The sequence below is a fragment of the Ictidomys tridecemlineatus genome, chromosome 2, assembly GCF_052094955.1.
Source record: "Ictidomys tridecemlineatus isolate mIctTri1 chromosome 2, mIctTri1.hap1, whole genome shotgun sequence".
NCBI lineage: Eukaryota > Metazoa > Chordata > Mammalia > Rodentia > Sciuridae > Ictidomys > Ictidomys tridecemlineatus.
Window position 1 is genome coordinate 23,815,330 of NC_135478.1, and position 14,693 is coordinate 23,830,022.

At 51.1% G+C, this 14,693-nt stretch overlaps 1 protein-coding gene across 7 annotated transcripts in view; it reads left to right on the top strand.

The window, feature by feature from the left end:
• Scn5a (sodium voltage-gated channel alpha subunit 5) overlaps positions 1 to 14,433 on the top strand; it is a 97,259-nt gene extending 82,826 nt beyond the window's left edge. For all 7 annotated transcript variants that reach the window (XM_078038124.1, XM_078038118.1, XM_078038120.1 and 4 more), the window contains 7 exons: positions 321 to 443; positions 2,022 to 2,303; positions 4,768 to 4,821; positions 5,424 to 5,565; positions 6,469 to 6,569; positions 7,803 to 8,073; positions 10,858 to 14,433. In XM_078038124.1, coding sequence (XP_077894250.1) covers positions 321 to 443; positions 2,022 to 2,303; positions 4,768 to 4,821; positions 5,424 to 5,565; positions 6,469 to 6,569; positions 7,803 to 8,073; positions 10,858 to 12,098 — 2,214 coding nt within the window. In that variant the 3' untranslated portion in view covers positions 12,099 to 14,433. The remainder of the gene's footprint in view (positions 1 to 320; positions 444 to 2,021; positions 2,304 to 4,767; positions 4,822 to 5,423; positions 5,566 to 6,468; positions 6,570 to 7,802; positions 8,074 to 10,857) is intronic.
• Positions 14,434 to 14,693: the final 260 nt, after the last annotated feature.

A 14,693-nucleotide genomic window follows, 5' to 3' on the forward strand; every position in this document is an offset into this window, starting at 1 on the left:
AGGGTGGCTTCGGAACTTAGTTTTCTCACTTGGAGAGTAGGGGTGACCAAGCCAACACCAGGGAGCTAGAGGAGCAATTCAGAGTCTGTGTGGCATACAAATAGTGGGATCTCAGAAGGGCCCAAAGCCAGGACACCCTTGGGTTCTCCCCAAGACTCTCAGGCTCCAGGACGCCGGGCCCAGCGCAGAGTGGGCCTGCGAAGCTTGGGAGTCATGAAGATTGGACATGGGGGAGCCCCAGTCTGTCTGAGGTGGGCCCAGAGCGCTGCCCTCTGTGTCTTCAGCCACCCCCATCCCCTCACCTCCGCTTTCCTCCGCAGGTCTCACTGGTCAGCCTGGTGGCCAACACCCTGGGCTTTGCCGAGATGGGTCCCATCAAGTCACTGCGGACGTTGCGTGCACTCCGTCCCCTGAGAGCCCTGTCACGATTTGAGGGCATGAGGGTAAGAGGAGCTGTGGGAGGTAGTCACACTGAGAGCCACAGGCTCAGCCAGGGACCCAGCTGAAGCTGGGACAGTGGCCTCAGTGACTTGGCAGGAGCATGATTCAGAATCTCTGGGAGAGTCTAACTGGGATGTGTTGGTGGGGAGGGGAACCAGGGGACAGAGAGCTAGGCGAGACCACCCCCAGCCTTGCAGCCTTGTGGGGTCCAGTGAGGGCCAGGGACACTGGACAAGGGAGAGGAGGCAACAGCTCACTGGGGCCCAGGAGCCTTGGTGACACCACAGCCCCATTGGCACCCAGGGCCCCTTCACTTCTGCTCTGCTGCAGGGTCCCCTCTCCATGCGCCCCCTGCCTCTCCTGGCAAACACAGGTGGCCTTCCCTCTGTGATGGGAACGGGGGAGAGGAGGTGGCACGAAGCCTGCTACACTCTCACATCAGGTGCCAGTTTGCAGAGGGCGAGAGTCACGTGCTTGTTAACACCTTTGCGCTGTGTTCCTGGTGCAGCTGCCCATGCATTTCTGGTAATCACATGTTGCCAAAGAATGTGAGCATGGAAGGCAAATGAGCGTTAGCTGTGACACACAGCAAGAAAACAAACGTGTGTTGGTGTGTGCACTTTTTTAAACAAAATGTACACAATTTTGGGTGACTTCAGAAAACATTTCTATTGTCTATCTGACCCAGCAGGCACCATCACACAGCTTGACATCTGGTTGGTGGCTTTGAACCTTGACCACATCTCCCGTTCATGGAGAAATACATCACTTATACCCATTCACAAGTGAATAATCAGACTAGAGTCAAATGTCTCTTTGGAAGCAAGGACATTTGATTCCAGAGGGACACGGGGAGATGGTAGGTTCCAGGAATGCCCGTTGGCCACTGGCCTCAGAAGCCAACCAAAGGCTCCTACCCCCTCCCCAGGAAGCTTGGTGCCCTTCAGAGCTGGGTCAGGGGACATCATCTCTGCTAGGGAGCAGCATTTCCTACCTGGCTTCTGGACCTTCTTGAGCGCACCATGGAGTCCCACACCAGCTTCACCTCCAGTGCTGTTCTTACCAGAACCTGGAGACAGTCACAGGCCCCTCCAGACATGTACCTGGGAGTCTGTTGGGTCAACTTTAGGGAAAAATATCCATCCATCCATCCCAGTGGCAGCAACTCTAAAATATACTAAAATTTTAGCTTAGAGGCTATAAGGACCAGTGAGATTCCTAGGAAGCCCAAAGTCTTGGGGACATGTGCATGGCATCCTCAACTACCAGAGACACTGCTTATATGAAAGTCAAGTGTGAAGGTCATGGATGCAAGAAAGGCAGGGCCAAGAAGAGAAAGATGTGTATTCTGGAGTTGCATCAGACTTTAGGGTGCAAAGGAAAAGTGTCTTCTCTCTCATGTCCCTTACTCCCCACTAAGGTTCCTAGCCATGGAATTGGCCTCTCCTATGATTGGAGGATTTGCAACCCCCCACCCCCTCAGCACCTATAGCCAGGGGAGTTCAGTCCACAAGGGATCTTGAAAAGGGCCTATGTTCCAGGCAACCCCAAGAACTGAGTCTCCTCTCTGTCCACTTGAGGTGGTGGTCAATGCCCTGGTGGGCGCCATCCCATCCATCATGAATGTCCTCCTGGTCTGCCTCATCTTCTGGCTCATCTTCAGCATCATGGGCGTGAACCTCTTCGCGGGGAAGTTTGGGAGGTGCATCAATCAGACCGAGGGGGACCTGCCTTTGAACTACACCATCGTGAACAACAAGAGCGAGTGTGAGTCCTTCAACGTGACTGGCGAACTGTACTGGACCAAGGTGAAAGTCAACTTTGACAACGTGGGGGCCGGGTACCTGGCCCTTCTGCAGGTGGTAAGTCCTGGCGAGAAGGAACTTCCTTCCTCCCACTGGCCCTCCAGCAGCACAGGCTTTCACCCCCGTGAGTGGGAGCAGAGGTGGTGAGGCTCCGTTGGATCCTCACCATACAGTCACAGGGTCCAAAGGAAGCTAAGGATTTCCCAGGGAAATTCCCTTGGTACCTTGGCAGGTCTGCAGATTTTTGGTTCTAGAGTAGAGACCATCTTCTCCAAGATGTATGGCATGTGGGCCAGCCAATAATAATAATAATAATAAAAGACTAATAATAATAATAATAATAATAATAATAAAAGACTCCTCCAGGTACTGAACTATTTGCAAAATTGTGATTCTGACCACCTCTGTTATGGAAGGTAGTGACACCCCTTGAGTTGTTTAAAAGAACATGTTTGTTTTCATCTTCAATGTGCAAGACAGGTGATGTTTAAACAGCATCCTTCGAGAGTTTCCACTGATATTTTGAATACAAAAGTTGGATAGCTTCAGTGACTATAACATACCCCATAAAATTAATCTACTCTTAACTCTGACAACAGAAATGCAAACAGAACCATAGTGGGTGAAGCTGCAGTTTGCTTGTCTTGCTACCCAATCAGAAATCCAGTCACCCGTTGCTAGTCCCCAAAGCAGAGAAAGACTCAGCAGAGTATCACCTACGAATTCTGTGCCGCCACTCACACCTTCATGTACACATAAGTTGCACTAGTAGCCCAGAAAGAGTCCCCTGTGGCTCCTGGTAGAGAATGGGATCAGGGCCAAATGTTGAGAGCTGTCCATCCCTGTCACTGTCCCTCTGAATGTTAGAACTCTGGAAGGAAAACCCCTTTGTAGAGCTGCTCACCTTTGCAGCCAGAACCATTCTGTGGCTGGGAAGAATTCGGTCACAAGCACCTCATAACCTTGGGAAGTCCCCAGCAGTTTCCAAAGCACTTCCCAGCCTCTCTTTACAGGTGGGGACTCATGGCATAGAGAGATGATGTAGCTTGCCCATCTGCCCTGTTGTACGACTAGTCAGCTCTCTGTTAATTGAACAAATACCTGAGATAATGGACTTATAGGCCCCCTTTACCTTTGGGCCTGTGGCAAGGCAGCTCATCATGGCAGAGCTAGGTGCTAGAGCAAGCTGTTCACCTCCTGGGCAGGAAGCAAAAGAAAAGAAGAGGAGCTGGAGTTCTACTAGCTCCCCATAAGGGGATGCCCTCAATGACCTGAAAGTCTCCTACTAGGCCCCACCAGTTAAATATCCCTCCTCCCCACCAATTGCACCTTGCTGGGGATAGAACTTTAACATGTGGACCTGTGGGGGCATTCTAGACCCAATAGCACCTGCCTGTCTCAGGAGGACCTCTAGACACAGTACATTTGCATAGCTGAGCTTATATGCCATGAAAGGAGGCTCAGAGAGGAGATTTTGCCAAGACTACAATTGAGATCCACTGGGCAGTCAGTCTCACCATCTAGCATGTCTATTGGGCTCTTTCTGAATCTTCTTTCAGAAGCAGCCCAGCTTGGGGCCAACCGTGGTGCCACACTAGGGCCCCATCTCCATCATTCAGTCTCCCTCCCTCCTTACTCCCTTGGTGTGGAGCGCTGGGGCCAGCCCGTGGCAGCCCACAAGAGCCGATTGGGACATTTGCAGAAATTTTGCAAGCTGGTGGTTAAACACAGCCATTATAAAAAATTAAATATTATAAACATATAATTAACTAAATGATGTTCAAACAAAGATAATAAATACTCCGATCTCAGCATTACTTTGCATTATCATCTGTGCTGTTGAAGTTATTTTCATTGCTTCTGTCTGAACAGTAGGAAACGCTGTAATGCTGTTCTCCTGTGTATCTTTTCCTGACTTTGGGTTCAGTCACAACACTCTGGCAACTTGAAATCAGCCATGGTGAGAATATTTAAATCAGAGAAATTGGTAAACAGACAGTGAGGAACTTCTTTTTTCCTTCTTGAAATCCATTTGTTAGCCACTTAACAGCACACCATTAGCAAAAGGAACCCCTTAAGTATGAGGCAAGGTTGGGATTCTTCAGGGACTTCTTCATGGTTCTCTGAGGTGCCTAAACAGGGCAGCACTGAATCGTGAACTGGAACAGAGTTCAAGACCCACCTCTCCATCCCTCACTCCCACCGTAGGAACTCTGTGTTGAGTTAGAATCTAAACTGTGCACATCCGAAGGGCAGACTCTTGGCCTCAGTCATGAAGCTTATTTCACACTGCATGACCTCCTTAGGGTGTCTGCTCAGCTGCTTCCCACCTCGCCCCCCTAGCCCTAAACAAGATCTTTCCCTGGACCGCCCGGCCTTTTGGACACTACTGAATGGGTGAGTGGGGCTCTCTTGCTTCTTATAGGAGAAGCCCGGCCTCATTGGTCCAGACAAGAGCTCTACCTAACTCAAGCAAGAAGCAAAGCTAAATGATTTTCTTAATCTTCTCTTTTTCTCCTAGGCAACATTTAAAGGCTGGATGGACATTATGTATGCAGCTGTGGATTCCAGAGGGGTAGGTTGTCATCACACTGACCTCTCCCACCAAATTAGGCACCTGAAACTCCAGCCTGTTTAGCTTCCAGGGAATCTGTGTCCATATCTAAAAGCTCAGGGCAAGATCTTCAAGGACAATGTCTAGTGTGTCAACCTGGGCTTCAGCATCCCTGGACATAGCCCTGAGGCAAAGTTGGGTGATCTCCCAAGAAGTCCTCCAAACTCAATATAGTGTACTCAGAATGGGCTGGAAGCAATAGAGATGGAAATGAAGTTTCTTCTTTCTCCTTTCACCCCACCCCATCACACTGACAGTTCATTAATGAGAGGCCCCACTATACTCCAACCTCCCAATGGCCCACAGGCTGAAGCCACATACTGACACAGTGCCAGGCCCTGAGCCCAGCATGCCTGACGTCCTGCCTGCCACCATCCACCCCCTTCACCTCTGTCCTACCTACCTCGGTCTCCACTCTGTTCACAGACACAGCCACACACACCTGCACACATCTTCCTCTGGACAAACCCTGTCCCCCAGAATGGCTCTCTGCCACACCCCCCTGCCTGCCTGATCCCTGAGGCCTCAGCCTGTCTGACCTCCCCGTCTGATTTCTCCCTTAGTATGAGGAGCAGCCGCAGTGGGAGTACAACCTCTACATGTACATCTACTTTGTCGTCTTCATCATCTTTGGGTCTTTCTTCACCCTGAACCTCTTCATCGGTGTCATCATCGACAACTTCAACCAGCAGAAGAAAAAGATACGTAGAGCACTGGCTCCACCCGGGCTGGGCAGGGAAAGGCGGGGTGCTGGGGACTGAGGAGCCATTCTGGCTCCAGGGCCCATCTTGCCCTCCCCCTTAAGGATGGTCCTGTTTCTGCTCCTGTTGGAATCCGGTGGGGGGGTACTTCCATGAATATAGCTGCGCTTCGGCCTGTAAGAATATAACAAGGGGCTTTGGTGAGAGGCCTGCCCTAGTCTACCTGAGACAAGGCTCCCGAGAAAGCAGGGGTAAGAGCTGGGGGCTATTCACCTGATCTGTTGAGAGCCACTCACCCATTCAGCTGATGATTGGCTGGGTCGTGTGGGTGGAGCCAAAAAAGTCCCCCAATGAGCAGCTCCGTGGTCTGAAAGGGCGGGAGGGGGGGGAACAGCCCAATGAGCATCACCGCAGAGGAGCCAATCAGTTGGCAGCTAGAAGTTGCTGGGGCCGCTGTGAGCCAATCATCAGGTGGCAGCTGGAAGTTTGCTGGGGCCCCTTTGGCTGTGGCTCTCAACACTGATCCATGATTAGGGGTCCTGGGTGGAGAAATGCAGAGCCTCAAGGTCTTCCTGGAGCTCCATCCGAGGGGCCACGATTGGGTTGCAGGTAAACCAGGTGGTAGAAAGAACCCCAGGGCAGACTGAGCCAAGAAGAGGGAAAGGTCATAGGGAGAATTGGATTTGCAACTCAGAAAGCCAGCAAAAACTCCAGATGAATGAGGACAGGGATCCTGGGGAAGAATTTCTGGTGCAGAAATGTTAGGGACATACTTCCTGCACCATGAGAAGAAGTGAGGAGGTAGCAGACCCTAGCACCCTCATCAAGGAAGCAAGACCCCTATGCCCTCCATATTAGGCCTCTGAGAACCCCAAAATGAGTCTGGTGCCTGTCTCTCTGCACTTAGGGGGCCAGGACATCTTCATGACAGAGGAACAGAAGAAATACTACAATGCCATGAAGAAGCTGGGCTCCAAGAAGCCCCAGAAGCCCATCCCACGGCCCCTGGTGAGCCAGGTTTCTTAGCAGAGTAGGGAGGGTATTCTGGGGGAACCCTGGCACCCCTACCACAGCCACATAGCAAGCCATTGGGGTCTCCTCACCATCTTTCAGCCCAGCTGAGAGTCACTGTCTCAGCCCCACACAGGTGGGGGCAAAAGCACAAGAAGGCTGTGGCCTCCAGGGGACACTACATATCCACTGGAACACGTCTGCTTGCCGTGAGCCTCCTCCTAACGCTAAGGGGTAGAGGTTTTCCCCAAGGAGAGCAGGTAGCTTTTGCATCCCCACCTCCATTCACAGCCTCGTCCTTGGAGCCCCCGGAGCAGGCAGGGGGCTGTAATCCAGTCCCCTGGTGAACGGAGCCAGGAGGGGCTGCTGAGTCCTCCGCTAGGCTGACTCCCTTGGCCCCATCAAGTCATTCCCTGCAAAGGTGGGGGAAGGGTGGAAAGAAATACTCAAAAGAATTAGGTGATGTAACCTACATCACTACCTCATTAGTGGCAGACCCACTTTTTAAGATCTCATTCATCATTTCGTCTGTTTACTCTGCTTTGTTATAGGTTAGTTCGGTGTATATGTATATGCTTAATTAATTATAATATTATTTCTCCCCCCCCCCAAATAATCTGGATTGACTTACAGTTAAAGATACACATAGGGCTGGGGTTGTGGCTCAGTGGTGGAGTGCCTGCCTAGCATGTGTGAGGCACTGGGTTCGATTCTCAGCACCACATATAAATAAATGAGTAAAATAAAAGTCTATCAACAACTTAAAATAAATATATTTTTAAAGGATGCATATAAATATAAAATAGTTTTATTTGGCAGAATAAATAAAATCAATTCCATAAAAGAGTAGAGTGTATTTAATCTGAGGTCTCATATAATTATTAGGATTGAAGTTTTCATTTGACCTTCAGACTGTGGGAACGAAAAGAAGCACAATGAACAGTATGCTAAGGAAACTCAGGATGGGAAAAATCTCTCCCTGAGGATCCATCAGGGAAGGCCTCATGGAGGGAAGGAGCTTTGCTCAAATCCCAGGGAGTGTTTAGGCAGGAGAACACAACTGTTTTCATCGCTGCAACTTCTTCCTCAGCACTCATCGCCGTGGGATGGTGGGGGCTTTGGCCTCACCCAAGGATGGAGTTGGAGGAGGGGTAGCCTGGGAGAGGGGCAGCGATGGGAGCAGTGTGCTAGCCCATCTGGGAAGCTTATCCCACTCCCTCCTCCTTTCAGAACAAGTACCAGGGCTTCATATTCGACATTGTGACCAAGCAGGCCTTTGACGTCACCATCATGTTTCTCATCTGCTTGAACATGGTGACCATGATGGTGGAGACAGATGACCAAAGCCCTGAGAAGGTCAACATCTTGGCCAAGATCAACCTGCTCTTCGTGGCCATCTTCACGGGCGAGTGTATTGTCAAGATGGCTGCCCTGCGCCACTATTACTTCACCAACAGCTGGAACATCTTCGACTTCGTGGTTGTCATCCTCTCCATCGTGGGTGGGTATGCAAGTCGGCCAGACAGAGAAGCCCGCCCCAGGTCAGGCCTCTCCTCCAGCCCTTTGGCCTCTCCTTAATGACAACACTAGGCTCCTTCCTTCTTTTTTCTCTGCATTCTTCACCCCTCCACACACACACACACACACACACACAAACTCACACACCCCTTTAGAGAGTTCTTGTCTGGAAGGGCCCACTTAATCTGAAGGAGCCAAGATGGCAGAAAACTCAGTACTCTCTCCTGATCCCACCCTCCTGGGCACCCTGGTTGTTCAGAGAGCTTCGAGGATGAGTTTAGGAGAGGGAGTAGGCACTGTGGAGGATCTTCTGACCACCCAAGGAAAGCCCTCACCTTAGGTTGAAGGAGGAAGAGACTCATGTAGGGTGAGGTGAGTTCCCCCCCTGGATGGGAAGTCGGTGACTGCTAGGGTAGAAGTAATACCTGGAAATGGAGAATTCTGGAGTCCACCAAGATGTGTGCCAGCTTCCTTCACACATCACCTGCTTCATGCAGCTCACCTCAGCTGTGAGGGAGGAACATCATACAACTAGGGAGCAGCACAGATAGAATCTTCAGTGTGTCTGTTTGGCCTCAGATTCCAAGTTATTTATGTAATAGCTTTATTGAGATGTAATTCATGTACCGTAAGATTCACAGAACGTTAATTTATAAAATTCAGTTGATAGTATACAAGTGGTGTGTTAACAATTTAATAACAGGGAAATAGTCTGTGTCATTAGTCAATTCATCACTGAGTGACCATCAGAGTATACTTAATGCAAACTAAGATGGCTACAGCATCCCAACACAACATAATCTTATAGGACCATTTTCATCTATGTGGTCCTGTCATTGACTAAAATGTTATGTGATGCATGAGTGGATATTCACAGAGCTGTGCAACCATCACCACTAATTTTAGAATATTTTCCTCACCCCCAAGAGAAACTACCCATTTAGTAGCTGTCCATATTTTCTATCCCTCCACCCCTGGCAATCACTAATCTATAATTCAGAGGGACTGCCAAACCTTTTCCTAAGTGGCTGTGTCATTTTACATTCCTACCGTTGATGTATAAGGATTCCTATTATTCTACCTCATCACCAGTATGTGTTACTGTATTTTTGAAATTATAACCATCCTGGTGGGTATGAAACACTATCTCACCGAGGTTTTGGTTTATATTTCCCTGGTGACTACTGATGCTGAATATTTTTTCACGTGCTTATCAGTCATTTATATATCTTCCTTAGAGAAATCTCTTTGCACAAATATGCTTTGCACATTAAAAGTTAGGCTATTTATCTTTTTTATTATGGAGTTATAAGAGTCCTTTCTGTGTTCTGGATAATAATCCCTTATCAGATACATGACTTGCAAATATTTTTCCCAATCTGTGTATGGGAGGTAGTATCTACTGAGGCATGAATTTTTTTTTAACTTTTATGAAGTCTAATTTAACATTTTTCTTTTGTCATTTGTGCTCAGAGCCCAAACTCTTGACCCCACTCCTGTTGGAATCTCTGCCTTTAGGGTGACTCTGACCTTTGTCTTTCTGCCATATGCATCCTTCTCTCTCTGGTGAGCCCAAGCAGTAATTCATGCACTGTGGTTGCTACAGTGATGGGCAGGTGGTTAAAGCATAAAGCAAGGTCAGGAATGCCCTTTGGTTCCAGATGGGGGTGTGGATGACAGTGTGCCTTGTGAGGCTGGAGAGAAGCTTTAGAGAATGTAAAACATCAGAAGCAGGAAGGAACCATTGAAGAAAGGCTTCCAGGGGTGCAACATGTACTTCAGGATCACCTGCTGGTCTCAGAGGTTGGGCCCTACAGAGAGGCATGAGTAAGAGGTCAACTTGGAGCCAGAGTGTCTGGGTCAAATCCTAGCTTCTCACTTAGGTGGCAACTTGAGTAAGTTACCTTGCCTCTCAGTTTCCTCTTCTGGAAAGGGAAGAGGATTATGTCAGCTCACTTTCTTGGGGTGATGAGAAGGACTAAATGAAATGATGGCTATAAAGTGCTCGGCCAGTGCCCTATTGACATGTGTCGGCCAGCAACATTATTATTATATGAGGAGTCCGGAATTGTCATTTGGACCAATAGGAGGCAAGTTTATTTTATTCTTTCTTCTACAATTTATATCTATGTTCCTTAAAATTCCAAATCCAGGTAGTCACTAGAGACACAGGGATGGGAAACCCTGGAGGAAGGCAGAGTTGGGAGGTAACAGGAACCATCACAGAGAGGCTGAGAGAAGACAGGCTTGGAGTGGTGACAGCAGCACTGATTCAAGGCCACTGTTTCTTGTCCTCCCTGTACAAAAATTATCTGGGCTTATTGAAAAGAAATCAGCTGGAGGGTGGAGCTGAGATTTTGCATTTCCAATAAGCACCTAGGAGCTACCACAGCTGCTGGTCCTCAGACCACACTTTGAGTAGGGAGGAGCTGAAAGGCCTGAGTTCTTGTCCAAGCTGGGCTGCCAAGATGCTAATTAAGTCCCCTCTGGGCCTCAGAACCTGTGATGTAGAAGATGGGCCTAGTTCCGCTCTGTTGTGCAGGTATACCTGGAAGAGTAAGGAATAAAGGGACCAAGAAGGCATTTTGCAAAGGAGGTTGGTCCTTTCCTGGATCATAGAGAGGTGAGAGGAGGCAGGGTCCCATCACTTGATCCAAGTTTCCTGGAAGAGCCTTTTCTCCCTGGCTCCTCACTGTACACAGTAATTCTGGCCTGCAAGCAGGACAGAGGTGCCATCGGTGGCCACAGTCTCTTTTGTTTCCCGCAGGTACCGTGCTCTCAGACATCATCCAGAAGTACTTCTTCTCCCCCACGCTCTTCCGAGTCATCCGCCTGGCCCGAATCGGCCGCATCCTCAGACTGATCCGAGGGGCCAAGGGGATCCGCACGCTGCTCTTTGCCCTCATGATGTCCCTGCCTGCCCTCTTCAACATCGGGCTGCTGCTCTTCCTCGTCATGTTCATCTACTCCATCTTCGGCATGGCCAACTTCGCTTACGTCAAGTGGGAGGCCGGGATCGATGACATGTTCAACTTCCAGACCTTCGCCAACAGCATGCTGTGCCTCTTCCAGATCACCACGTCAGCCGGCTGGGATGGCCTCCTCAGCCCCATCCTCAACACAGGCCCCCCCTACTGCGACCCCAATCTGCCCAACAGCAATGGCTCCCGGGGGAACTGCGGGAGCCCCGCCGTGGGCATCCTCTTCTTCACCACCTACATCATCATCTCCTTCCTCATCGTGGTCAACATGTACATCGCCATCATCCTGGAGAACTTTAGCGTGGCCACGGAGGAGAGCACAGAGCCCTTGAGTGAGGACGATTTTGACATGTTCTATGAGATCTGGGAGAAGTTCGACCCCGAGGCCACCCAGTTCATTGAGTATTCAGCCCTGTCCGACTTTGCCGATGCCCTCTCTGAGCCGCTCCGAATCGCCAAGCCCAACCAGATAAGCCTCATCAACATGGACCTGCCCATGGTGAGCGGGGACCGGATCCACTGCATGGACATCCTCTTTGCCTTCACCAAGAGGGTCCTAGGAGAGTCTGGGGAGATGGATGCCCTGAAGATCCAGATGGAGGAGAAGTTCATGGCGGCCAACCCATCTAAGATCTCCTATGAGCCCATCACCACCACACTCCGGCGCAAGCACGAGGAGGTGTCGGCCACTGTCATTCAGCGGGCCTTCCGGAGGCACTTGCTGCAGCGCTCCGTGAAGCACGCCTCCTTCCTCTTCCGCCAGCGGGTGGGCAGCAGTGGTCTCTCCGAAGAGGATGCCCCTGAGCGAGAGGGTCTCATCGCCTACATGATGAATGAGAATTTCTCCCAGCGTGGTGGCCCACCCTCCAGCTCCTCCATCTCCTCCACGTCCTTCCCACCCTCCTATGACAGTGTCACCAGGGCCACTAGCGATAACCTCCAGCTGCGGGTATCTGACTACAGCCGCAGCGAAGATCTCGCAGACTTCCCCCCATCCCCGGACAGGGACCGCGAGTCAATAGTGTGAGCCGGCCCCAGCTGGCCAGGACACACCCTGTTGTATCAGGACACACCTGAATACGCTCAAAATCAGCATCTGCTGGGGCCTTCCCGGCTTTGAGTTTGGGGGTGAGCAGCAGGCCTCAGCCCCGTGGATCCACAAGGCAGAGTTCTGTGGCAACTGTGTCGACAGTTGGAGGAGCCCGTGGCCACCTTGGGAGGCCTGTCCCTGGAGGCTCTACACAGCAGTGGCCTCTCTGGTGAGGCAGCACCCTGGGGCTCTGAAAAGCAACTTTATCCCAGCTGCTGAGGTGAAATATCAAACAGACTGTATATGTTGTGAATGGGCTTTCATAAATTTATTATATTTGATATTTTTTTACTTGAGCAAAGAACTAACATTTTTTTTTTCCCATGGGTGAAGGCAGCAATTCCTGCTGCCTCTTCTCAACCCTGAACAAGAGTGTCTACGGAGCTGCCAGAACTCTGTCCTCAAAGCAAAAGTGGAATCCAGTGCGGCTCCCGCAGGCCTTCTCTGCCCAGGGGAGGTTTGGAGTTCCCCTGCTGCTGGGCTGAGGTGCCAGAAAGGCCAAAGTCCCTCACCCACTCACGCATGTGCACACACTCCTCACGTACACAGAGGCCAGACGCGGGCCACAGGTCGGGCCAATGTCAGGCAGCCACCTGTATCCCTGGCCCAAGGAAGAAAGGCCTTTCCTTCTGGCTCCATGGATGGGGTTCTTGTCAGTGGAGCACTCTCTGGCCTTTCATTGTCCCCAAGGTCCCATGCCCCAACTCCCTGCCTTTTTATGCAGGTCACAATGGGGTCAATCCTACAAAAATGAAAAGCTTCCAGAAGGGAGTGGCCTTGGTCCCAGAGCTGAACTTAGTCAGTGATGCCCTTTCTTCCCTCCAGTAAGAGTATTAATGTTAAAGCCCAAGGGCACAGGGGAGCCAGCCATTCATGGCCGGCCCCACAGCTAGTCCCTCCTCCTAGAACCTAGCAGGCCCTGCCCAGTAGGCCAAGGGAAGACGGGTTTAGAGCTAGGTTTAACCGTGCCCAGATGTGGGAGCCTCTCAGCCCATGTGAAGAAAGGAACCTATTGCCATCTCCCAAGCTCTCCTCCCAGTCTTTCTCCTCTGACCATGCAAGGAAGGGACTCCTGTGTGTGCCCCAGCTTGTCTCCAGGCAGAGTGGCATGGAAGTGGAGAGGGTAGCTTGGCCCTGTGCAGGGAAGGGACCTTTGGCTGGTCAGGCCTGGTTCTCTTGCACTAGAAGGAGTTATTCCCCATGAGCTCCTCTGGGAAAGGGAGCACTGTGGCTCAGGGCCAGCTTCTCTGGCTCAGCCCAGGCACTGGGGGCACTCATATACAGGACCTCCTCCGGGGCAGGGTCCTGTGACCCTTGTGAGAAGGCTTTTTCAGGGAAAACTACCTTTACTAGTCCAATCACCCCAGGACCTCTTCAGCTGCTGACAATCCTATTTAGCATATGCAAATCTTTTAACGTAGGGAACTGTTGCCCTGGTGACAGGGTCAGCTGGCAGAGCCTGAGCAGGCAGGGGCACCCCCCACCACTGCCCAATTCCAGCTCTCCAGCAGAGCCACCCCTCTGCCGGGGGGCATCCAGCTCACAGGCCACCTCAGTCTCACCTGTACTCTGGGCTGGCTGCTCCTAACCTACCTCGCCGAGCTGTCGGAGGGCTGGAGGTTCCCAACGCTCATGGCACACGCTCGTCGCGGTGCCGAAGGGGGCACTGCTGTCGAGTAAAGTATTATGTTTCTTCTCGTCACCCCAGCTCCCTTGGTGGCAGTCCCAGCCCCCACCCCAAACACCCCCAGAGACTTCTCCCATTTTCCCTTTGAGTCCAGTGTGGGACTTGGTTTTAACTGTCCCCGTGACACTTCTCTGAGTGGAGATTTATTTTTGTAGCTCTCTGTGCTTTGCTCTCAAGGCTTGCAGAGGTGAATGCCCCTCCCTGGCACTCACTGCCCGCTGCCCATGCAGGAATGTGGCTGGGCGGCAGGCTGGGCTGCCAGCCCAGCTGGCCGGAAAGAGACTGTGGTTTTTGTGCGTATGGACAGCCCCGGGAGCCTGGCGACAGGTGTCCGGGGCTGGCTGCAGGCGCTGCGCCTGAGGGCAGGGACATGGTAGACCTGACTTCGTAGCACAGCATGGCTCTCATTTTTTTCCCCCAGAACTACACAATGACCAGCAGGAGGGAAGAAGAGAGTAGGAAATAGGAGAGAGGGACACGCATCAAGTGCCAGATGTTGTCTGAACTGATTGAGCACTTCTCACCAAACTTCGTGTATAAAGAAAATACATATTTTTAAAACAAACCAATAAATGGCTTACATGACCTGGTCTGGGCTCCGTTCTTGTGCTGAGAGTTGACAGGAGTGGTGGCAGAGGCTCAGGCAGGCTGTGAGGAGGCCTTGGCCTGAGAAAGTCTGGAGAGCAATAGTGTTGGGGTGGGGGAAGGGAGATTCCAAAGACCAAGAGTGTGGGTCCTTTTCCTTGGAAAATAGCCAGAAGCATGGGCTAGACCAGCATAAGTGGGGTGCAGGCAGAGCAGTGGGTAACCCAGGAGAGGACACCCAGGCCCTGCTTTCCAAGACT